Source organism: Vicia villosa, unplaced genomic scaffold (genome assembly GCF_029867415.1).
Source record: "Vicia villosa cultivar HV-30 ecotype Madison, WI unplaced genomic scaffold, Vvil1.0 ctg.003272F_1_1, whole genome shotgun sequence".
Lineage (NCBI taxonomy): Eukaryota > Viridiplantae > Streptophyta > Magnoliopsida > Fabales > Fabaceae > Vicia > Vicia villosa.
The window spans coordinates 90,181-115,703 of NW_026706160.1; the positions used below are offsets into that span (position 1 = coordinate 90,181).

Here is a 25,523-nt window from a genome sequence, read left to right on the forward strand (position 1 = left end):
ATCGGGAATGTGATGTTAATAGGTATAAAGTGTGCCGATTTCGTAAGCCTATCAACAATCACCCAAATCGAATCAAATCCTCTCAAGGTATTAGGTAATCCTGTTACAAAGTCCATCGAAATCCTATCCCATTTCCATTCTGGAACTTCCAACGGTTGCATCAACCCTGCAGGCTTCTGATGCTCGATCTTCGACTTCTGGCAAGTCAAACAAGCATACACAAACTGTGCCACATCACGTTTCATACCAGGCCACCAAAACAAATTCTTCAAATCTTGATACATCTTTGTAGCTTCTGGATGAATACTCAAACTGCTTCTATGACTCTCTTCAAGAATCACTTTCTTAATCTCTTCATCATCAGGAATACAAATACGATCTCGGAATCTCAACACACCATGGGCATCTAACTTGAAATCATCCTTCTCAAGTCGATCGGTTCCTACCATCAAATCCACCAACTTCACATCTAGCTTCTGAGCCTCTTTGATATTGTCGAGAAAGTCATTGTTAATCTTTAACATTCCCAACATAACACTATGCGGTGTCACTTCACAAACTAAGCTCAAATCTCGGAACTGCTCAATCAACTCCAACTCCTTAGCCATCATAGCCGACATATGCAAGGTCTTTCGGCTTAAAGCATCGGCCACAACATTAGCTTTCCCGGGATGATAATTCAAACCGAAATCATAATCCTTCAATAATTCTAACCACCTTCGTTGCCTCATATTCAACTCTTTCTGATCAAAAAGGTACTTCAAACTCTTATGGTCACTAAACACTTCAAATCTCAAACCATAAAGATAATGTCTCCAAATTTTCAACACAAAGACCACTGCAGCCAACTCTAGATCATGCGTAGGATAATTCCTTTCATGAGTTCTCAACTGCCTAGACGCATAAGCAACCACTTTACCATTCTGCATAAGCACACCACCTAACCCCATCAGACAAGCATCACAGTACACAACGATAGGCTCTCCTGGATTAGGCAAAGTCAAAACTGGAGCCGACGTCAACCTCTTCTTCAACTCATTGAAACTTTCTTCGCATCGAATATCCCACACAAAAGCTTTTCCCTTGCAAGTCAATCTTGTCAATGGAAGTGACAATTTAGAAAATCCCTCGATAAACCGTCTATAGTAACCGGCTAAACCCAAGAAGCTTCTAATCTCAGTAGCTGACTTCGGAGCTTCCCATTGTAACACAGCATCAACTTTAGAAGGATCCACGGCAATGCCACTACCAGAAATGACATGACCAAGGAAACTAACTTCATGCAACCAGAATTCACACTTAGATAACTTGGCATACAACTGCTTCTCTTTCAAAACTTGCAACACAATTCTCAGATGCTCTTCATGCTCTTGTTCAGATTTAGAGTAAATCAGAATGTCATCAATGAATACCACTACAAACCGATCCAAGTAAGTATGAAAAATACGGTTCATGTACTCCATGAATACTCCCGGCGCATTAGTAACACCGAAGGGCATCACTGAATACTCGTAGTGTCCATACCGAGTCCTGAACGCGGTCTTTTGAATATCATCTTCTTTTACTCTAATCTGGTGATATCCGGACCTCAAATCAATTTTAGAAAACACACTAGCACCCACCAATTGATCCATCAAGTCATCAATTCTTGGAAGTGGATACTTGTTCTTTATCGTCACTTTATTCAATTGCCGATAATCAACACAAAGTCTCATACTTCCATCTTTCTTCTTTACTAACAACACGGGCGCTCCCCACGGCGATACACTTGGTCTTACAAACTTCTTCTCAAGCAACTCTTCTAATTGCTTCTTCAATTCAGATAACTCAGATGCAGACATCCTGTACGGTGCCATAGAAACAGGTCTGATACCAGGTACAAGATCAATCGCAAACTCAACTTCTCTTTCCGGAGGAACATCAGGAATTTCATCAGGAAACACATCAGGAAATTCTTGCACCACCTTTAACTCGTTAATTCTAACCTGATTCTCAAAAGACAATGACGCCATCAACGAGAACATTTGTGCTTCGTCTTGCATCAATTGCCTCAACTGCTTACCAGTCAACAAACCAACTCCTTCTTCCTCGGGAGAAGAAAACCTCAAGGACTTGTTAAAACAGTTGATATGAACATAGTTATACTCTAACCAATTCATACCCAAGATCACATCTAATCCACTCAACGGAAAACAAATCAAGTCAACAACAAAGTCTTTGTCGAAGATCGACAAAGGACACTTTGAACACATCAGAGAAGTAGTCACCGATCCCTTAGCTGGAAGATCGACAACCATCTCTCCATTCATGGAAGACAACATAAGACCCAATCTTTCAACACAATCAGAAGCAATAAAACAATGAGTAGCACCAGTATCAATAATAGTGATTAAAGGAGTACTATTAATGAAACATATACCTCTGATGAGTCGGTCTCCACTAGTTGTAGGAGTCCCAGCTAAAGCAAACACCTTTCCACCGGGTTGTGCCTTCTTCTTTGGACACTGGCTACCAATGTGTCCCTCTTCGCCACACGTGAAACATACCATGTCCTTATGCTTGCAATCAGACATTGCATGTCCCATCTTACCACATCTGAAACACTTCCTCACATCAGCAGTACAAGCATTGCTCTTATGACCAGGTTGACCACACTTGAAGCATACAATCCTAGCAGGAGCATCTCTCCCACTAGACCTCTAACCATGAATAACTCTTTGTTTCCCTTTACCAGCATCATACGGTTTCCACGGCTTTGTTGATTCTTGCCCCTTCTATCACTAACCATCTTATGATGAGCATTACTATCTTCCTCAAAGATCCTACAACTGTCAACCAAATTAGGAAATAAACAGATCTTTTGGTACCCAACAGCCTTCTTGATATCCGAGCGTAAACCATTCTGAAACTTGATGCACTTAGAAAATTCAGCACCTTCGCCATCAAAGTGAGGATAGAACTTAATCAACTCAGTGAACTTGGCAGCATACTCGGTCACGGACTTGTTCCCTTGCGTCAACTCTAGGAATTCTATCTCTTTCTTACCCCAAACATCTTCAGGATAGTACTTCCTCAAAAATTCCCTACGGAACACATTCCAAGTGACTTCCTCACCTGAAAACTCCAACCTAGCAAGCGTCTCCAACCACCAATCATCAGCTTCCTTAGCCAGCATATGAGTTCCATATCTGACCTTCTGAGCAGGAGTGCAATCCATAACACGGAAGATTCGCTCGAGCTCCTTCAACCAATCAAGAGCACCATCAGGGTCATGCGTACCCTTGAACACCGGCGGATTCTCCCTTTGGAAAGTCGCCAAACTACGAGATCCAGCATTCTCGTCAGCATTCGGTTGGTTCTGCATAGCCTGAGCCACCGCTTCCAAAGCAGCAGCTATCGCAACATCATTCCTCCTAGCTATAGCGTCACTACAACACAAAAACAATTCAGCACAAACAACAATACACGATTGTTAGACTACACTACGACTCGACACTTGGCCGGACAAGACCGACCTGCTCTGATACCACTAATGTAACACCCCAAATCTACCCCAAGCATTTATGCGGAAAATATCAGAGTATAAAAATTCTCAACGGAATCAGGATGTCACACATTCAACATAAACATAAACCTGTCATGCTTTTCAAACTAATACATAACACTATCAGGATTTGAGTGAAAAAAACTCATAACATATATCTCAACTTATGAAAAATATAGTATTCATAGCATAATCGAAACTTAGGTTCAACATGCAACAGATTCACAATGATTCAGCAATTAAGACATAACATCTTTTGAATCATAAAAAGCAACAATACAAACAACTCCTCAAATACATCATAAGGTTCAATAAACAAATAACAGCATCAAGCAAGTGTTCATTTCCCCCAAGTGCTACGTATCAGAGCAATGACACCCAAAACTCAACTATAAGCGGAAACAGTTACTCATCTGGATTACCTGCACGTTACCCACGTGGAGGCAACATTCAAAAAGAAAGGGTGAGATATCAAACTATATAAATAGGATTATGATAAATCATATATTAGGTAAGGAATATAAATGAATCACTGTTTCACACAACATCAACATAAACAACACAAAGAACATCATTAAAGAATAGTCTTGATATCAACACATCGACATCTTCAACAAATCAACACATAAGCATCACAATGCATAGACAACAACTTCAACCAACAACAACTAACAAAGACTCGAATGCGACTCAACTATGCATATGCATGTGGTACCATTGGAGTAAAACTCCCAACTTAGAACATTGCCAGTAATTCCGAGGCATAAGGCAAAGCCTTCAACACGGTCACATATCAACATCACACCGTTCAACTTTATGTTATGCTATGCTATGCGGAAATATACAACGACCACAATTCGACAACGAAACAACGACATATCAACAACACAACCACGGTCACATATCAACATCACACCGTTCCACTTTAGCCAAAGGCTCACAACACAACTTATCAATTCATAGCGTTATATACACAATATCAAAATTTGCTATAATTCACACTATGAGGCTATTCACATAAGAATGCACAAAATAATCATATTGGAAATCACAACATTAATCGCAACAAAAGCATCCAAAACAAAATCACAAATTGCGACCAATTCGCAAAATAATCACAATATGCCAATATATTAAATAAGCCAAAACAACTTCCAAATTAACATCTAACTCAATTAGAGATAACTTTAATTATCAAAACAACATCATTGACATCTCAATATATTATTCTCAACGTAAATGTTCAACCAAAACACATTTACGGTCAAATTCTCAAGATATCGCAATTTACCGATAAACCGAATAATTAATCTAAGTCTAAGTATTTTCTAACCAACTAGACTTATTGAAATTAATTCTACTATTAATTAAATTAACCAATTAATAATCATATTATATAAATTCCAATTCAATATTCTATTTTCAATTTATTTATCAATTTACTAATATCTTAATATTTCTACTATCTCCATTAATATAATAAAATTATACTAAGTTCCAACCCATTATTTTCTTACTTATTCTTTTAATTGTATTCTAATACACTACTTCATATTAGAAACATTGAAATTAAGATATAATGGAATGATTTGGGCCTTACATCATGAACACAGAGCTGCCTCCCTCACATTCATATCAACATTCATTTAAATTTCACACTGTTTCCATTTGATACTTCAATACATACTACCACTATATTATCTTTTTATCTCTCCATTATATACTAATATATATATATATATATATATATATATATATATATATATATATATATATATATATATATATATATATATATATTGAAAGGATGGAAACATGATGAAAACAAAAGAGCTATTATTCTATCTAACTAAATCAATTTCTAAGTCTTTGAAAAAAAGAAATCAATGAACAACAAAAACATATATACTATATGGTAGATTTCACGGAACAGTTCTAGTAATAATTATTCCGCAGCAATTGTTTTGAAATTCATGTGTAATTTTGAATGCAGCAACGAAGATAAATACCCCACAGCACAACAATTTCACACAATACGGTATCAATCTACACCCTAAACCCACATAAAATTCATCATATTCCCATTTAGATAGAAAGAATCCCCCCTTACCTTGGATTGAGTGCAGCTCTAAGAAGATTCAATTGAAAATTGGAGAAAAAATGCACTTTAGAGCAACACTTTGGGTCTCCTCTTCAAACCCTAACCCCTCTTTTCTTTAACTCTCTCGGTTTCCTCCTTTTTGTTTTCTTCTACTGAAACTACTACCTCTCTCTACCTCTCTTCTACTTCTATTTTTTTTAAAAAAAATATACTATGTTAATTATTAATACTCAAATGGGCCTAACAAAATATACCCCCTTAATAATTAGAGATGTCATTAATTAAGCCCAATATTATTTCCACACTTAATATAAAAATAATACTTCCACTAAAACTCCATTAAAATAAAATTCGATTATTTTAATACACCGACTTATTACTCAGTATCTCATATTTCCGGTCTAAACTTAATTACTCAGAAAATTCCCAAAACGCTAAATATTAACTCATTAATATTTCTAATACTAAAAATATTAAAATTATCGATTAAATGTCGATCCGCTATCCCGAACTAATACCGACTAAATCGTCCCAAAACGCAAAAATTTCAGAAAACATCACAAATGTCTAAATTAAGCAAATAATTATTTTTCCGGGTGTTACAATTCACGTTTCTGGTAGTGGACAGAAATTTTTTGTGCTGTTACATAATTATGAACCATAATTATATAACATAAATGCTTGTGAAACTTTTTTCTCTCCACATAAATGCTATTATTACAAACGTATTTGAATACTATGGAATAATTCTGAAAAATATTTTTGAACCATAATTCTATAACATAAATACTTGTGAAACATATGTGAACCATATTTTCTATAGTTATGGAATAATGTGGTTCAATGCTTATGCTGTCACAAATAGTGGACATGTTAGAATTCCTTTTATGCAATGTTAAGACTTTTGATAGGTTACAATGTTCAAATTCATTAGTTTTATTATTCATAAGTTATACAATTTTAGTATAACTCTTATTCTATTACCAATTATCTCTAATAATATTTTTTCTCTGTCACTCATGTTCAACTCAATTATAATAGTTTTAATTTATTCATTAATACTACAATTGGATATACATTACTATCACGATAAATATTTTACAGTTTTAACTTTCGCCGTTACTAAAACTCTATTTTTTTTTATTCTTACAAAGATGAACAGATGCTTATTTTTAACGAAATCATGCAAGCCGTTCAAGAAGATAATGAGGGTGTCTTTTTTTTGTATGGTTATGGTGGTACTGAAAAAAATTTATGTGGAATACCCTTTCAGCAGCTTTACGGTCTAATCGCGATATTGTATTGAATGTCGCGTCAAGTGGTATAGCAAGCCTACTTCTACCAGGTGGTAGAACTGCGCATTCAAGATTCAAAATTCCAGTCCAATGCATTAAAACATCGATTTGTAACATTGAGAAGAAAGATGACCTTGCCGGTTTGTTGAAATTAACTAAGTTGATTATTTGGGACGAGGCTCCAATGGCTAACAAGTGGTGTTTTGAAGCCCTTGACAAGTCATTGAAAGATATCATGGGTACTACAGAAAAGCCTTGTGAACAAATATTTGGAGGCAAAATTGTTGTATTTGGTGGTGATTTCAGAAAAATTCTACCTGTTGTGCCTAGAGGAATCCGTTCTGATAGTGTTCATTCTACAATAAATGCGTCATATATTTGGGAACATTGCAAGGTTTTAACACTCACAAAAAATATGCGTTTGATGTCGGGATCACATTCAAATAATGCTGCAGAGATTGAGAGTTTTTCTAAATGGATTTTAGATGTGGGAGATGGAAAAAATTTCAGAACCAAATGATGGTTATGCTGAAATAACTATTCCACCAAAATTTTTACTAAAGGATTTTGTGGAGCCAATTGAGAAAATTGTAACAAGTACTTATCCAAACCTATTTGAAAATTTCACAAATCCAGAATTCCTTCAAAGTCGAGCAATTCTAGCTTCAACTATAGAGATCGTCGATGAAATTAATGATTACATTACAAATCTTCTTCCAGGTTACTATACTTTATAAATTATTTACTTATAAATTTTTTCATATACTACTAATATTTATTAAAGATAAATTCTTTTCATAGGTGATGAGAAGGAGTTTCTAAGTAGTGATACTATTGACCAGGGCCGGCCCAATATATTTGGAGGCCTAAGGCAAATTAATTAAGATTATTTTAATAAAAATTAACATTAATTTAATAAATTTATTAATTTTATTTAAATATTGTTTTATAAATTTATCTAATATAAATTTATTAAAAATAGTCTAAATTACTTAGATCTCATTTATTTGATGATAATTTTTTTATAATAATTAAAAAGAAGATAAAATATTATATTTTATAAAAACTTAGTAAAAATATTAAGAGTCTACAATTTATTCATATTTTTATTAAATAATTATAATTGTGTAAAATTATTAACTGATAATATTTTTTTTTTATCATTTGTTGTGTTCAATTACAATTTATTGATAAAATAATATAGAGCTCACTTATTTGCACTTATTTGTTTTTTTTCTAGGCCTTAGCTTTACTTTGAATATTAGTATGATATTGATTAAACTAATGATATAAACACATAACTTTTTTTAAATAAAGATTGATATATATAAAAGAAGATTGTTACAAAAAGATAGAGGGGACATCAACCAAAACTCTATCACGAATTGACGAACCTAAAGAATGGCAACCCGAGCCTATTCTTTACAAAATCTTTCCTTAGACTAACCGGGATGGAATCAAAATAAGAATAATTAGTAAGATTAAGTCCTATGTTAGCAAGCTCGTCGGCACAACTATTACCCTCCCTAAAAATATGGGAGACCACAAAATTCCAATTAGTGATTAAATTTATACAATTCGCCCATCTATTTCTAATTATCCACGGCACCAAATAAGGAGGATTAAAAGCCTTGACCACTGCCATGGAATCAGTTTCCAACCAAAGCCTATGCCAATTTCTCTCATGGGCGAACTCAATAGCAAACATTGCACCTGTAAGTTCGGCGATGAGCGAATTTGAAACCTCCAAACCAACAGCAAAAGCTCCTAAAAACTCGCCATTATTATTTCTCGCGATGCCACCACAAGCGGAGAGACCGGAAGAGAAAGCCCCATCACAATTAATTTTGGTCCAATACACCGGAGGAGGTTTCCAAAGAACCTCGATAATAATAGGAGCTTTAGGAGGACGAATAACAATTTGAAACCTTTTAAGCATTTCGAAGTCAGCCATATTCAAAAACGAACCTTCAGTGCTACTAGCAGCCAAAGCAACCGCGTCTAAAATATACGCCACAGAGGAATTGAAACTATATTTGATATCATGAAATCTGACCTGGTTGCGTGCGGACCAAATAGCATAGAGAAGAAAAATTATTGCAGCAGTAATGGCAGCCCGGCGCTGCCCCGAACCAGCAGAGGAGAGAATACTATCGACATCATCCCAACCAGAGATAAACCTGTCCCTATTCAGCTGGTTTTTAAACCAGTGCCAAAGATGTGCAGCAACACTGCACTCAAAGAAAAGATGCTGAACCGATTCTTCCGCAACATGACAAAGATCACAACGGGAAGGTAAAGAGAACAAACGCCGTTTTAATTGATCATCAGTGGACACCTTGTTATTAAGCAACTTCCACATGAAACACGACTTCGAGGGAGGAATAGTTTTTGACCAAATCCAAAGCCACCAGCTTTTACGAATACCTTTTGCCCTTTTGAATTCAAAACAATCCTTGGCAGACAGATCACCGTTTGGAGAATGAATCCATATTCTCGCATCCGGACAAAGATCGAACGGAATATGATGAGCAAGAATCCTACTCTGCAACGAAGAAGGAATAGGGATGCAAGAATTCGAAAAGTCCCATTTCCCGTTAACAATAATGCTGCTGACTTTTTGCTCTTCAAGCTGAACCGCATCTGACATAACCAGGCTAAAATCTGAACCACACCACTTATCGCGCCAAAGATTAATAGTATTACCATTTCCTAAACACCAAGAAGAGTTTTCCTCCACTGTAGTTAATTCTACTTTGAGGCTAGACCAAATGGAGGAGTAAATATGATGATTGATGAATCTGCCTTTTCTTTGAACCCTTAGCCGAAGCACTGCTGCCCAGTCTGTCTCAGAATTTAACAGGTCCCAAGCTAGCTTCAAATTATAGGCTTCATTCAGTTTAACCAACGAACGAAGCCCGAGCCCGCCTTCCAATACCGGGTTGCACATATCCTTCCACGAAACTGTAATAACCTTAGTTTTAGATATCTCCCCACTCCAAATAAACCTTTTAATCGCCCTCTCAATATCACGAATGAGAGAAATCGGCCACGCATATATAGCAAAACTATGAATCAGCATGCTCTGGATAACGGATTTGACAAGTTCCACCCTACCGGCAAACGACAATAACGAACCCTTCCAATAAGCTAATTTATTTATCACCCTATCCGCAATAGGTCGAAGATAAACCGCTTTTGGCTTGCCCTTAAAAATAGGAATTCCAAGATAAACAAACGGGTAATCACCAATCTTGAAACCCGATAGCTTCGAGAGAATATTAAGTCTAGAAGAAGTCATGGCTCCGCCAAAAATGTGAGACTTTGAGCAATTAACCCTTTGACCTGAAACAGCCGCATACTCGTCAAAAGTAGAGATGAGAAGCTTAAGGTTTGAAACTTTACCTTTGCAGAATATGAATACATCATCGGCATAAAGAATATGAGACGGAATCGTAACGCCGTTAGGCCCCTTGATTAACTCTAGCTCCTTACTCGCCGCCAGCAAACCAATTTTACGACTAAGAACCTCTTCCGCCAGACAAAATAATAGAGGAGAAAGCGGATCACCTTGTCGGACCCCACGGGAACAAGGAAAATAACCATTAAAAGCACCGTTAATATTAACCGACATCGTAGCAGATTGAAGAATGCTCTTGATCCAAAAACAGAATTTGGAATTGAAACCAAACCTTTGAAGAACCTGTAAGAGGAAATCCCAATTCAAAGTATCGAATGCTTTAGAAATGTCCACTTTCAAAGCAACATTACCACACCACGCTTTCGAGTCCAGAAGATTGATAGCTTCAGAAGCCAGCCCTATGCAATCATGAATCTGTCTTCCACGAATAAAACCTCGTTGCTCCTTTGAGACAAGAATAGGCATTATAGCTGCAAGCCGATCCGCAATAATCTTTGTTATGATTTTGAATTTGAAATTAGAAACTGCAATAGGTCTGAAGAGATCTAAGGAATCAGCCCCGGAAACTTTGGGAATGAGGATGATAACATTAGCATTGAACCCAGGAAGCACCCAACCTGTGTTGAAAAACTGTATTACCGCATTAGAGACGTCCGTCTTAATGATATCCCAGTAATTTTGATAGAACACAGCCCTGAAACCATCCGGCCCAGGCGCACTATCACCATTCAGGTTAACAACTGCGGCAGAAATTTCAGCCAACGAAGGGGTAACGGTTAGCAAATGATTCGTAGCATCATCAACCAAGGCAGGAATTGTGCTATCAATCAAGCTGCAATCCTGCAAAGAAAAGGAGTTAGCAGAAAACAGAGTTTTGAAATAATTAATGGAGCATTCCTCAATCTCCTTCGGCTCAGTAAGGAGGGAGCTTCCATTCCTAAGCAGTGAAATAGGGCGAAAGCTCTGTTTAATCTTGGCGACTCGATGGAAAAAAGCGGTATTACGATCACCGTCCAAGTGCCATTTGACTTTAGATTTGGATCTCCAAAACTTCTCCTCCATCGCAAGAGCTTGTTGTAACGTGACTTGAGCATCAGACTCTTGCTGCTTCAGACAATTATTTAAGCCCTGGTTCTGAATGTTGTTTTGAATAATTCCTAAGGACTCCTCAGCTCTCCTTACGTTATCTGAAACATTACCGAAACAGGTTCGATTCCAATGCTTCAGATCTTTTTTCAGCATCTGTAACTTCTTACTTAACACAAACATCGGGCATCCAACAACCGGCTGTGACCAGACAGATTCAATCAACCCCCGACAACCATCGTGCAAGACCCACGGGCTCAGAAATTTGAAAATAGAGGCCTTCCTAACAGCAGCAATACCAAAATCCAGGAGAAGAGGGTAATGGTCAGAGCAGACTTTATGGAGAGTGTTCACTGATAAATTCGAGCAAGAGTCTAACCACAACGAATTCCCTATACATCTGTCTAACCGACGCTCAATGAGAAACGGAGGGTCCCTCTTGTTAGACCACGTAAACCAAGCTCCAGTAGTAGGAAAATGATGCAAATTATTCGAGTCCGACCAACCTCGGAAGTCCAACATGGGCGCTTTAGCTGGACTATTTCTCCCACGGTGTTCATGGGCACCGATAATAGCGTTGAAATCACCAAACAGGGCCCAAGGCAGAGGATAGGTACTCATAATGCTATCCAACTCCTTCCAAAGATCTTTACGCTTATACAAATTCGTGGAAGCATAAACTGCAGCAATAGCCATTAAACAATTATCGACTGGAATCGTTAGAGCCACAAACTGCTCAGACGACAAAAGAATACTTGGAGAAAGGTCCATCTTGCAAAGACACCACAGGGAAGGTTGATCCAAAGAATTACAAGAGAACAATTTAAGTCCAAGTTTATTGAACCAAAGATGAGGGAGCTTTGCGAAATCCACTTTAGGCTCCGCAATAAAAAGAAAATCAGGATTATGAAGCTTCAGCAATCGTTTCAAGGCTAATCTCGAGGAAGCATTAGCCACACCCCTTATGTTCCAGTAGATGCACTTCATAAGGACAGTTTAGTTGGCCCTGCTTGAGACCTGATGGAAAGTTTTTTCTTCAACCTTGCCGAGCGTTTATGTTTCAAAGATTCAACCGCACCTGTGAAAGCACCCACAGGAACCTCTGGAATCTCTGCCAGCGTTGCCCAAGAGTTATGCAGAAACCCTTCACTTTGCACCACCAATTCCTGAGTAGCATCAACAAAGGACGAAGAAGGAGTTCCTGAGTCAGCTTCAGGTTGTGAAACAAAGTTTTGAGAGTTAGGACTCACAATAATCTCCTTCCCTATCATTACCGGATCACTGTTCCTTTCACTTTCAACAATTGGTTCAATAACAGTATTCACCACTCCCTGCTCACTACCACTGACCATGTCACGTTCCTGATCAACAGGAGGTACGACAACCTCTGGAGGTAAAGGATTAGATTTACGCATAAATATGGCCTGAGGTTTAGGGATTGTCGCACTGGTTTGTGGTCTCAATACTTTACATTCTTGCACCATGTGACCCGTTTTCCTGCAGTGACTGCAAAATTCGGGTAAATTCTCGTATTCAATATCTGAGAAGAAGGCAAACCCTTCCCTTTCCACCAGGACATTATGATGCAGAGGCAAGCTCAAGTCCATATCGATTAAGACTCTAACAAATTGTTCAAATGTTCGGTCCACCCTAGCTTTTGCAGAAACAGAGTCGATGCAGATAGGAGTGCCGACGCTGGACGCTATCGCAAATAGAATCCTGGGTCTCCAGTACTCCTGTGCAAGCCCGTGAAATCTAACCCACACTTGAGCAGAAGTATTGCTTTGTATCGCAGGATTAAAGTCTCTTGTCCAAGCAAACAATTTTAGCGAACCAGGGTTTAAACTAATGGAGCCAGAAGCCCGAACCCTTCTCATATCTTCAGTGCTTGAAAAAGTGAATTCATAGTAACCCTTTCCCAAGGATTGAACACCCCAGCTCTTCACCTCCGACCACATCTGAGATAATTTCTTTCTGAGAGCTACCACTGTAAGGGGAGTAGTACCTTTAGGCCAAATCACCCTGCCGTGGAGATTAAATTTGCATTCTTCAAGCCCAGCTTTGTATTCATCCTCTGGGATTGTGATAGAGGGTCTGTCCCCTTTGATAACGGGTGGAGGAAATTGAGACGTAGGGATATCACAAACTCCTTTGAGAACCTGGGCAAACGATTTCCCCTGTGACTGTTTCGGACTTTCGGGAACAGCAGCATGAGAAGAATGTTGAATATAAGGACCGATTTCTGGGAAAAGATCAACTAAATCCATGGGGACACGAATAGAACAGTAAGAAAACTAGGGTTTATCGCCCCCAAATCGATTTCATTCGTCTATCAGTTCGAGCCGTCATTAACTTCATATAAACACATAACTAGTTAAATTGTAAAACACGTAAGTAGCCAAATTGTAAAACAACCTTATAACCGCCAAATTGCCAATAGCCGTATACGATATTAGCCGTCGTTGGTCTTATATACAGTGCAAACAAAAGTAATATTAAATTTTAAAAAAGTGAGGCCCTAGGCGGTGGCCTTGTTGGCCTACCCCTAGGGCCAGGCCTGCTATTGACAGATCAGAAGCAAATGAGAATGAGGCTTTTGAGCATTTGACTCCAGAATTTTTAAGCTGTTTGAAAATGTCTGATTTGCCTAATCATTGATTATAATTGAAGATTGGCACAACCATTATGTTGATAAGGAATTTGGATCAATCAGAAGGACTTTGCAATGATACAAGATTGACGGTAACAAGGCTAGCAAATCATGTGATTGAGGCTAAGATTATTTCAGGTACACATGTAGGAAACACTATTTACATACCTAGAATGTCTTTGTCTCCTTTGCAATCCCCTTGGCCATTCAAACTTATTAGAAGACAATTACCCATCATTGTTTCATTTGCAATGACAATAAATAAATCTCAAGGTCAATCATTAGACTATGTGGGTTTATATTTGCCAAAAGACGTCTTCAGCCATGGACAACTTTATGTTGCAATGTCAAGAGTCAAAAGCAAAGGAGGCTTGCAAATTTTAATTCATGACAAAGACAAATTGCCATTGCAAGAAACAACAAATGTGGCTTTCAAAGAGGTTTTCCACAATGCTGTATAGGTATTATCATTCCATATTATATTGTTTTTACATTTTTTTACTTTCATATACAGTACTCATTTTTAATATGGACTTGCATGATTTTTATTATACAAGGGAAGAAAGGTCCTACATTTAAAGGTGACTACCTAGGATGATGTTTCACTTCAAAATTGCTAACTATATTCCTAAGGTATATGCTCATGTCCAATAATTTAATTCCTAATTTTCATCCGAGACTTTCTTTAAATATATTAACACTTGTATGCAACTTTGTAGATATTAAATATATTCTTATTATTGTTTTTCTATAATTTTCAGAATACAAGGAGAATTTTGGACTATATTTTTTGTGAACTAATTTTGAAGACAATTATTTGTCATTTCAATTTCCTTTTGATAATTTTATATAACTATGTAAAACAAATTAACGGTATATTGGTCTCAACTCTATTTCTATTTTATTCAATATGCTACATTATGAATTTTTAAGACTTTTGTTTTCGTTTGTACAATATGATACACATTAAGATATAAAATTACTCGTGCAGACGCACAGGTCTTCTACTAGTTTATTTAATGATGCAATGGAAATCAAGTCACGGTTTCATATGGATTAAGAACAACTTCTAATTTGTTTGAAAAATATAACATGAAATAAATTACATAAAATATATTATTTTAAAAACAATAGCATAAAATACACCAAAAAATACGATATTAAAGAATATACCAATAAATATAGTGTTTGAAAAAAATATTATAAACCGATCAATTTTACACATACTTTTTTATATGCAAAAGATTGATTTAAAAATTTATTCCATAAAATATATAAATATTTTGTGTCAATGGAATTTGAGATTTGTGAATTATTACACATACTATTTTTATATACAAAAGATTTGATTTTAAAATTTATTCCATAAAATATATAAATATTTAGTGTCAATTAAATTTGAGATTTTTGAATATTTTACACATACTACTTATATATAAAGAGTAGTGCTATTTAGTACGAAGTAATTTGAACAAGAAATGCAAGAATGAATATGTGTCACTATTTTAGTGGTGAATTTTAATTTAATTTTAAATTTAACTTCCTTTTTAATAGGGATCATGGGATTGTGGTGATAATGGATGGTTGAGATCTATTCTTGTATTTCTTATTTTTCTATTTTCTTACTAATAAGAATTTTCCATATATAAAAGATTCTACATCCGTTTTAAATTTATCCTGGGTCGTACTTGAGGCAAGACCATAACCCTTTTGTTGCATGATATATAATATTTCTATTCCTATTCAAGAAAGGGTTTTTGAGTCTTGAATAAAACCTAACCGTTAAAAAGCTTCTTTTTGTTTCTTTTACTTGTAAGACACAATGGCTAAGAAATATGAAGGACGTGCAGTAGGAATAGACCTTGGAACAACGTATTCTTGTGTTGCTGTGTGGCTTGATGATCACGATAGAGTTGAGATTATTCATAATGATCAAGGCAACCGAACCACTCCTTCTGTTGTTGCTTTCAACGATGATCAAAGGTTGATCGGTGATGCTGCTAAGAATCAGGTTGCGTCTAACCCACAAAACACCTTGTTTGGTAAATTTCTCTTCCCTCTAACACTGTGTTTTGTAAATAGTAGTTATTGAAGACGCTGATTCAAATCTTTATTTAGACAAATTGATAATGAGAATTTACTATTAATATTAATATATGTGTTTCTATTTTCAGATGCTAAAAGGTTAATTGGTAGAAAATTTAGTGATGCAATTGTTCAGAAGGATGTAATGCTGTGGCCATTCAAGGTCATTGCGGGTGTCGAAGACAAACCAATGATTACCCTTAAGTATAAGGGTGAAGAGAAGGAATTTTGTGCTGAAGAAATATCATCCATGATTCTCTCAAAGGTGCGAGAAATTGCAGAGGCATATCTGGAGTCGTCTGTCAAGAATGCTGTTGTTACTGTGCCGGCTTACTTCAATGATTCTCAGCGAAAAGCCACCATAGATGCTGGCGCCATTGCTGGCCTTAATGTAATTCGGATAATCAACGAACCTACTGCTGCGGCTATTGCATATGGTCTTGATAAGAGAAGAAACTGTGATGGTAAAAGGAATATTTTTGTCTTTGACCTTGGTGGTGGGACTTTTGATGTGTCTATCCTCACAATTAAAGGTGATGTCTTTGAAGTAAAAGCTACAGCTGGAAACACTCATCTTGGAGGAGAGGACTTTGATAACAGAATGGTGGACTACTTTGTAAAGGAGTTCAAAAAGAAGAAAAGAGTGAACATTAGTGGGAATCCAAAAGCTTTAAGGAGATTGAGAACTGCCTGCGAGAGAGCAAAGAGGACACTCTCTTATGCTTTTGTCACTACTATTGAGGTAGATTCTTTGTTTCGAGGAATTGATTTTTCTTCATCAATAACCCGTGCCAAGTTTGACGAAATTAACATGGATCTGTTTGATGAATGCATGACAATTGTGGAAACTTGTCTGAGTGATTCAAAGATCCACAAGAGTGATATAGATGACGTCGTTCTTGTGGGTGGTTCCTCTAGGATTCCCAAAGTGAAGGATCTATTGCAGATTTTTTTTGAAGGAAAGGATCTCTGCAAGAGTATAAATCCGGATGAGGCTGTTGCTTATGGTGCAGCTGTTCAGGCTGCTATTTTGAGTGAAGGCGTTAAGAGTGTCCCAAACTTGGTGCTGCGAGATGTTACTCCACTGTCACTAGGTATCGCAGATGAGTATGATATAATGAGTGTGGTTATTCCTAAGAATACTTCTGTGCCTATCAAGAAGACAAATAGATATTCGACCGCTAAAGATAACCATTGCGAAGTCTCTATAAAAATTTATGAAGGTGAGAGAGCAAGAGCCATTGATAACAATCTGCTTGGTTTCTTCAACCTTTCTTGCCGTCCAGGTGCTCTTCGGGGAGAGCCCTTAGATGTATGTTTTGTCATTGATGAAAATGGTATTCTAACTGTTTCCGCAAAGGAAATATCTACAGGCAATACAAACGAGATCACCATAACTAATGACAAAGAAAGGTTATCATCATTCGACATTAAAAAACTGATTGAAGAAGCAGAAACATATCAAGTGGAAGATAGGAAATTCTTAAGAAAGGCCAAGGTAATGAGTGCATTGGATTCTTGTGTTTACAATATGAAGAAATCATTAAAGAAGGATAATGTTCATTTAATGCTCACTTCTCAAGAAAGGGAGAAGATTAACAATGCTATTACTGTTGCCGAGAATTTGCTTGATAAGAATAACCAACAGAATGAAATTGATGTTCTTGAGGGTCATCTGAAGGAGTTGGATAGCATGCTGGAGAAGCTTAATGCCAAGATTGCTAATTTTATTTTTCTTTAATAAGATTTAGATTGATATCTTGTTTTTGTGTGTGTGCTGAATATGTAAACCTTTAGGTAGGTTATCTAATCATAGTATTCAAATTTATGATACATTTTGCCTTGAATTTGTTACTTAGATTGTTTTTGTTTCCTGTCTTCTAAACATATCAAAAGTTTTTGAGGATAATTAGTATTTGGAATCAAGATAGTACATACATGCACAACACAACTATATGCCTCTAAGATTCATTTACGCATTCACTATCAGATCATTTTCATATAATATTTGTTCTTCAAAAAGATGCAGAGATTACAGCAAAAACATGCAGAGGCGATTTTAAAAAAAAAAAAAAGTAACAACTTGTTTACAAATGCATTTGAACCTGGACAAACAGCTCGACCAACAGCTCCCTTAACCCAACTAACAAGTGCCAACAGAATTATGTATGTATAAACTCTGAATCAAAGTCAAATTAGTCAAAATCACAAGTGAAACAAGTTATCTTTTGGTTTTGGGTGTAATCTACTTAAAATTAAATCGAGTTAGATATATATACTAATGAAGAATGATCACTTCACTTGCCTTAATTTCCAACAAATCAAATACTCTTCTCAAGTTCTGGTAAGATTATTATAACCACTTCATCCCGAGTGTGTATGTAAAGACGTCACCGTGGATTTTATTACCGAGCTTCCTCCATCTCACATATCCAGTATCATCTTTGTTATAGCTAACTATTTGTTCAAATATGTCATTTAGGTGATCTACTTACATTGTTTAAGAATTCCAAGGTTGCAAAATTGTTTGTCTCCTTTGTACTCCATCTTCATGGTTTTCCTTGATTAGTTGTTTCAGATTGAGACACATTGTTTTTTCTAGTACTTTTTTTGGCGAAAACTCTTTGAATTAAATGACATGTTAAGAGTCTCATATCGTATAATATATGGCAAGGACATGTCTTTATAAATGGTTATAGCCTTTGGAAAAATATCAATTCTGAACCAAAGTCAAATCAGTCAGAATCACAAGTGAAACAAGTTTTCTTTTGGTTTTGGGAGAAAAACTGAACAGAATCGAACCAAACCATAGTAAAAAGTCACTCGAACTGAACCGTTTCAATTCGGTTATTATAACTTCAGATCTTGGATTTTTTTGAACAGCCCTAGTAATCTACTTAAAAATAAATGGATTCAGATATATATACTAAATGAAGAATTATCACTTCACTTTCACTCAATGTATGAAGCCAACAAATTAGTTTACTCCCTTTGCATTGCTTAAACATTTCATTCATTTACAAGCAGAAGGTCAAGGTAAGCATATAGGACTTTATTGAGTGAATGTCTAAGAGACTTTTTAACAATCTAAATGTTATTCTTCTTTAGTTAAGCATGCAAAGGTGAAGAGGTGAATATATGCTTCTCAATCATATTTAAAAAATTAGGAAGGACAACTATTTAAACAGAAACAATAATAAAATGTTCAATAAACGTTCAATGCAAACATTATCATAACAATCAACCTAAAGATGTAACTTGAAATCTAGCCATTCATGGCTTCCAGGTTTTTCAACAAGCTCTCCAGCTCTTTCAAATGATCCTCAAGAACATCTATTTCATTCGTTTTGTTACTCCCTTCAATTAAATTTGTGGCCACCGTAATTGCATTATTAATCTTCTCACTTTCTTGAGGGGATAGCTTCAAATTAACATCCTTCTTTAAAGCATTCTTCATATTATAAACACATTTATCCAATGCACTCATTAGCATGGCCTTCTTTAAGAATTTCTTATCTTCAGCATTGTATCTTTCAGCTTCTTCAATCATTTTCTTAATTTCGACGGCTGACAACCTTTCGTTGTCATTGATTATGGTGATCTCATTTGTATTGCCTGTAGATACTTCCTCAGCGGAAACAGTTAGAACACCATTTTCATCTATGACAAAGCATACATCTAAGGGCTGACCCCGAGGAGCACCTGGAATACAAGAAAGACTGAACTTACCAAGCAGATTGTTGTCTGTGGCTTTTGCTCTCTCACCTTCATAAACCTTAATCGCGGCAATGCACTGGTTATCTACACGTGTTTCATATCTTTTAGACATTTTGACAGGTATGCTAGTGTTCCTAGGAATCACCACACTCATGATACCATCAATCTCTGCTTCGACACCAAGTGATAATGGGGTAACATCTCGCAGCACCAAGTTTGGGACATTCTTAAAGCCTTTACTCAAAATAGCAGCCTGGACAGCCGCACCATAAGCAACAGCCTCATCTGGATTTATACCCTTGCACAAATGTTTTCCCTTGAAAAAGTCTTGCAACAGTTCTTGCACTTTGGGAATCCTAGAGGAGCCACCCACAAGAACAACATCATCTATATCACCATTGCAGATCGTTGAGTCGCTCAAACAACTATCAACAATATTCATACATTCATTAAAGAGATCCATATTAATTTCCTCAAACTTGGCACGAGTTATTGAGGAATAGAAGTCAATTCCATTAACTAAAGAATCAAGCTCAATTGTGGTTACAAAGGCGAATGAGAGTATCCTTTTTGCTCTTTCGCAAGCAGTTCTCAACCTCCTTAAGGCTCTTGGGTTAAGACTAATGTCCACTTTATGTTTTTTCTGGAACTCTTCTACAAAATGGTTCACCATTCTGTTATCAAAGTCCTCTCCTCCGAGGTGAGTGTCTCCGGCAGTGGCTTTTACTTCAAAGACATCACCTTTAATTGTGAGGATAGACACATCAAAAGTCCCACCACCAAGGTCAAATACAAAAATATTTCTTTTACCATCATAATTTCTTCTCCTATCAAGACCATATGCAATCGCAGCAGCAGTAGGTTCGTTGATTATCTGAATAACATTAAGGCCTGCAATGGCGCCAGCATCTATGGTGGCTTTTCGCTGAGAATCATTGAAGTAAGCAGGCACAGTAACAACAGCATTCTTGACCGGCGACTCCAGATATGCCTCTGCAACTTCTCGCATCTTTGAAAGAATCATGGATGATATTTCCTCAGCACAAAATTGCTTCTGTTGACCCTTATACTTAAGGGTAATCATGGGTTTGTTATTGGCACCCGCGATGACCTTAAATGGCCACAACAATATATCTTTTCTAACAACCGAATCACTAAACTTCCTACCAATTAACCTCTTAGTATCTGAAAAAGACAGAAACACAGTTTATTCTTATCATCAATCTGTCCAACTAAAATAGCAATTGCATAATAACCAAGTTTTAAGTAAAAGGTTTCATCCTAACTAACAAGAACACCGAGAATGCAACATCGACAATATCACTAATAATAATAATAAGTACATGAAGTGGTAGAGAAAAGAGAAGTATACCGAACACAGTGTTTTGTGTGTTAGATGCAACCTGATTCTTAGCAGCATCACCGATCAACCTTTGATCATCGTTGAAAGCAACAACAGAAGGAGTGGTTCGGTTGCCTTGGTCATTAGGAATAATCTCAACTCTATTTTGATCATCAAGCCACACAGCAACACAAGAATACGTCGTTCCAAGGTCTATTCCTACTGCACGTCCTTCGTATTTTTTAGCCATTGTCTTTCAACTAAAAGAAAAACAAAAAGAAGCTGAAAAGTGTGCGTGAGATTTTCACAAGGAGAGTATATAAGGTTAGGTTTTATTCTAGCGCTTAAATAGGAAAGACGGAAAAAATTGAACTGGAGCGATAAAGTTTGCGTGATATTTTCACAAGGGGTATAATAGGAATAGAAATATTTATCAGGCCAACAAACGGGTTATGATCATGCCCTAAGTCTAACTAATGATACATTTAAAATTAGGGTTTTCAGATTCAAATCAATTTAAATCAAAGTTTTATATTAATTTAAAAAAACTAAAAATCACAAAAATTAAAATATTATTGGATGTTATTTTATAAAAATCCTTCGATTTGGATTGGATTTCAGATTGATTTTTAAAAATCGATTCAACCGTTATTATTAGAGGATACTTGTTTTTAAAATTTTATTTATTAGTTTAGTTTAATCTATTTATTTTTAATATTTACCATGATTGAGTATCCTCACTTTATTATATATTAGATCAAATCTATGATTTATTAGCATTTTTATAATCTTAGTAACAAAAAAAAAATTTATAATTCGAATATCCCAAAATCGATTTAAATTAAACCTTATAAAATTGAATCGAATCTATTTTTTTAATTGATCATGTAAAATCAAACCGAACTAGAAATAAATTTATCTTTTAATTGGATGAGTTTTTACTTAAAAACATATTCAAATCGCACCACAAACATCCCTATTTAAAAAGATGTAGAATGTATGTGTAAAATATTCAACACATCTCAAACTTTATTGACACTATTTATATATTTTATAGAATAAACTTAAATTTTAAAATCAAAAGAATATAATATTTAAATAAATATATATATTCAATTGGATTTTAAGAATTGGATATAAACAATGAATTGATATATTATAAAATAAAATCAATTCTTTAATTACACATTAATTTATAAAAAAATATACTTAAATAGAATAAAACGTACTTAAATGCTACAAATATTATGACATATCTATACAAAACTTATACCCCAAAATCTGAATATGATGCACCTGGCCGAATACTTAAGGTGATTAACAAATTGAGCTCTTTGACTGTGAGTAGGCTCCAAAGAAATTAAGTGAGAGGAAACTAATCGTTAGTTGGTCTGGCGCTGGACTTGATAGGGAGAATCACAGTTCGATCCCCCGCAACTACGATCTGGAGGAGATTTGACCAACTTGATGCCAGAACTGATCCCCGAACCGAACTATAGCGGTGATGATAAAAAAAAGAAAAAGAAATTAAGAGAGAGGATAAGAATTCAAGAAGAGAAATTCTGATTAATATTCATCATATTTCAAAATTTACAATTACATAACATTAATTATAAAGGCATATGATGAAAATGAAAATAACAAATGTAGAAAAAGAATAAAATGTAGCAACCATTCTTCCGTCGATTTAGGCTTAATGGTTTAAAAAAATTGGGCTTACAATGGATTCTTGCGTTCCAAGACCCACAATCATCTTATCAACTTTCTCACTTGTATTGGAGGATTCAAGATGCCACCCCTTGAATTATATCTGGTACTTTCGAATCCAATGAAAAGACCATAGGGGGTACGAAACCGGTACCAGCAAGAGGTATAAAACCAGTAGCAAGGGGTACGAAACTAGTACCAGTAACAGGGGGAGGAACAAAACCAGTACCAGCAAGAGGCACACTACCAAAGGTTTGGCCAGGGTTTCCCACAACAGCGGGCCTTTGAACAACCTCCCTTAGTTCTTCTTGTCCTCGAGCCATATTCTCTATGACCTCCATGAACTAATTTATTCGAGCAGTCATATTAGTTTTTATCTCAGTCATGTCTTCATTGTTGGAAATCCACCAAAATTTATGATGAATTTCTATCACAATAACGATGAAAAGAAAAGAAATTTAAAGAAGAAAAGAAATTTATGAATTACAATTTAACACACCACCTTATTCATTGTGTCTAAGCTATTTACATTCATCAAAGCTCATAGTCTTTTGAATATTTCAACCGACGCTCCTTTTGTCATGATATTTGCAATCTAATTCTCAGCTCTGCAGTGTTCCAACTTCATCTTTCCATCTGCTACCTACTCTTGAAGATAATGGAACCTCATTTCAATATGCTTGCTTCGATCATGTGCTATCAGGGTTTTCGCCAGGTTGATAGCTGACATGTTGTCGATCTTCATGGTAATTTCTCCATGTTCTTTAATTGTTATCTCTTCGACCAAGTTCACCATCCATGTTGCTTGACATGCACAAATAGAAGCAGCTATGTACTCTGACTCGCATGATGATAATGCCACTATTCGTTCCTTTCTCGAACTCCAAGCAACTGGTGTACCACCTAGAATAAACACATATCTTGCTGTGGATTTTCGATCCTCATCATCACTACACCAACTTGAATCAGTGTACTCCACTAACTTGCATTCTTTTCCTTTACCAGCTGCAGGAAATTAAATGCCATGGTTGAGCGTTCCTTTTAGATACCTCAATATCCTCTTCGCTGCTGCTAGGTGTGATACCTTTGGCTTCTGCATGAATCTACTAACCAAACCTACATTGTATTCTAAGTCAAACCTGACAAAGGTATCTTAGTGACCCAATAAGTCTTTTGTATTAGGTTGGGTCGATATTATCTTCATCTGTATCTTTCGATAGTTGTAGTCTTGGTTCTGCAGGTGTCAAAGTCGAGTTTTATTCTTCCATCTCAAATCTCTTGAGAATTTCACTTGCATATTTTCTTTGATGCATCATCAAGACTCTACTACTCTTGTAGAATTCGATGCCAAGGAAATATAAAATGTCGCCCATATCTGACATTTCAAATTCTTTGCTAAGATCACCTCTGAAGTCTTCGTTCTCTTTCTTGCAGTTACCTGTTATCAACAAGTCATCGACATAGAGACATAGTACAAGCAATTGACTCTTGATTCTTCTTGCATATACTCCATGCTCAGTTGTGCACTTAACAATTTTCTTCTCCCTTTGGAAATTTTCGATCTTCTTATTCCAAGCTCTTGGAGCTTGCTTTAGTCCATACAGGGCTTTATGCAACATGTACACCTTTATCTCTTCGCCATGTTTCACAAACCCATTTGGTTGTACAACATAGACTTCTTTGTCTAAGGGTCCATTCAGGAACTCACATTTAACACCCATATGGCACATGTGCCAATTGTTCATGTTCGCCAGACCAACAACCAACCTGATTGTTTCGATCCTGGAAATAGGTGCAAAAACTTCATCGAAGTCGAGTCACTTCACCTTTGGGATTATACTTCACCTTGTATACCCATGTCACATCAATTTCCTTCTTGCCTTGAGGAAGTTCGACAAGTGACCAAGTCTGTTATCTTTGATGGACTTCACTTCTTCATTCATAGCTTTCACCCACTTCAAATCCTTCAATGCCTCAGCTACATTGACGGGTTGGGCATTTGCGTAGAAAGCGTAATGTAGAAGATCACCTCCGTCATTGACCATATCATCTGATGTAACCACACATTCTTGCGACCTTGCAGGCATATGTCTTATTCTTTGAGGTCTTCTTGGGCCTGCATCAACTTTGACTTCTTCTTGTTGAACTTCTTCTCTTTCGACTTCAGTTGCTGATTCTACACAAAAGATTTGCACTGAATCCTTCTTGACATTCTTAGTCCAACCCTATTATTTAAGCTCATCTATGATCACGTCCCTGCTGATCACTACTTGCTTATTCACTGGGTCAAAAAACTTGTAACCTCTAGTTGAATGATATCCTATTAGGATCATCTGACTCGACTTGTCATCGAGTTTTCTTCGCAACTGATCTGGCAAATGTCTATGTGCTATATATCAAATACCTTCAGATGACTCAAGCTAGGCTTCACACCCAACCAACATCCTTCTGACGTAATCCCTTCTACCTTCTTCGTCGGACATCTATTCAATATGTATGTTGTCGTCGACACAACTTCACCCCAAAATTATTTAGGTAAATGCTTGCCTTTCAACATACTCCTCCTGTATTCATG

General features: G+C 36.3%; 4 protein-coding genes across 4 annotated transcripts; 2 read left to right on the plus strand and 2 right to left on the minus strand.

Annotated features, from left to right (window-relative positions):
- Window positions 1–2,608: 2,608 nt before the first annotated feature.
- On the minus strand, window positions 2,609–3,217 carry LOC131640688 (uncharacterized). Its single transcript, XM_058911072.1, has one exon. It carries the CDS (start codon window positions 3,215–3,217, stop codon window positions 2,609–2,611), a length of 609 nt encoding a protein of 202 aa, XP_058767055.1.
- Window positions 3,218–6,899: 3,682 nt separating this feature from the next.
- LOC131640689 (uncharacterized) lies at window positions 6,900–8,187 on the plus strand. The gene is made up of 4 exons (XM_058911073.1): window positions 6,900–7,334; window positions 7,426–7,660; window positions 7,742–7,811; window positions 8,181–8,187. The coding sequence occupies exons 1-4, from the start codon at window positions 6,900–6,902 to the stop codon at window positions 8,185–8,187; spliced, it is 747 nt and encodes a 248-aa protein (XP_058767056.1).
- A 7,732-nt stretch (window positions 8,188–15,919) lies between these two features.
- Window positions 15,920–17,923, plus strand: LOC131640694 (heat shock cognate 70 kDa protein-like). Its single transcript, XM_058911076.1, has 2 exons — window positions 15,920–16,139; window positions 16,272–17,923. The coding sequence occupies exons 1-2, from the start codon at window positions 15,920–15,922 to the stop codon at window positions 17,921–17,923; spliced, it is 1,872 nt and encodes a 623-aa protein (XP_058767059.1).
- Window positions 17,924–19,447: 1,524 nt separating this feature from the next.
- On the minus strand, window positions 19,448–21,491 carry LOC131640690 (heat shock cognate 70 kDa protein-like). Its single transcript, XM_058911074.1, has 2 exons — window positions 21,272–21,491; window positions 19,448–21,084 (listed from the first exon to the last, which is right to left on the minus strand). The coding sequence occupies exons 1-2, from the start codon at window positions 21,489–21,491 to the stop codon at window positions 19,448–19,450; spliced, it is 1,857 nt and encodes a 618-aa protein (XP_058767057.1).
- Window positions 21,492–25,523: the final 4,032 nt, after the last annotated feature.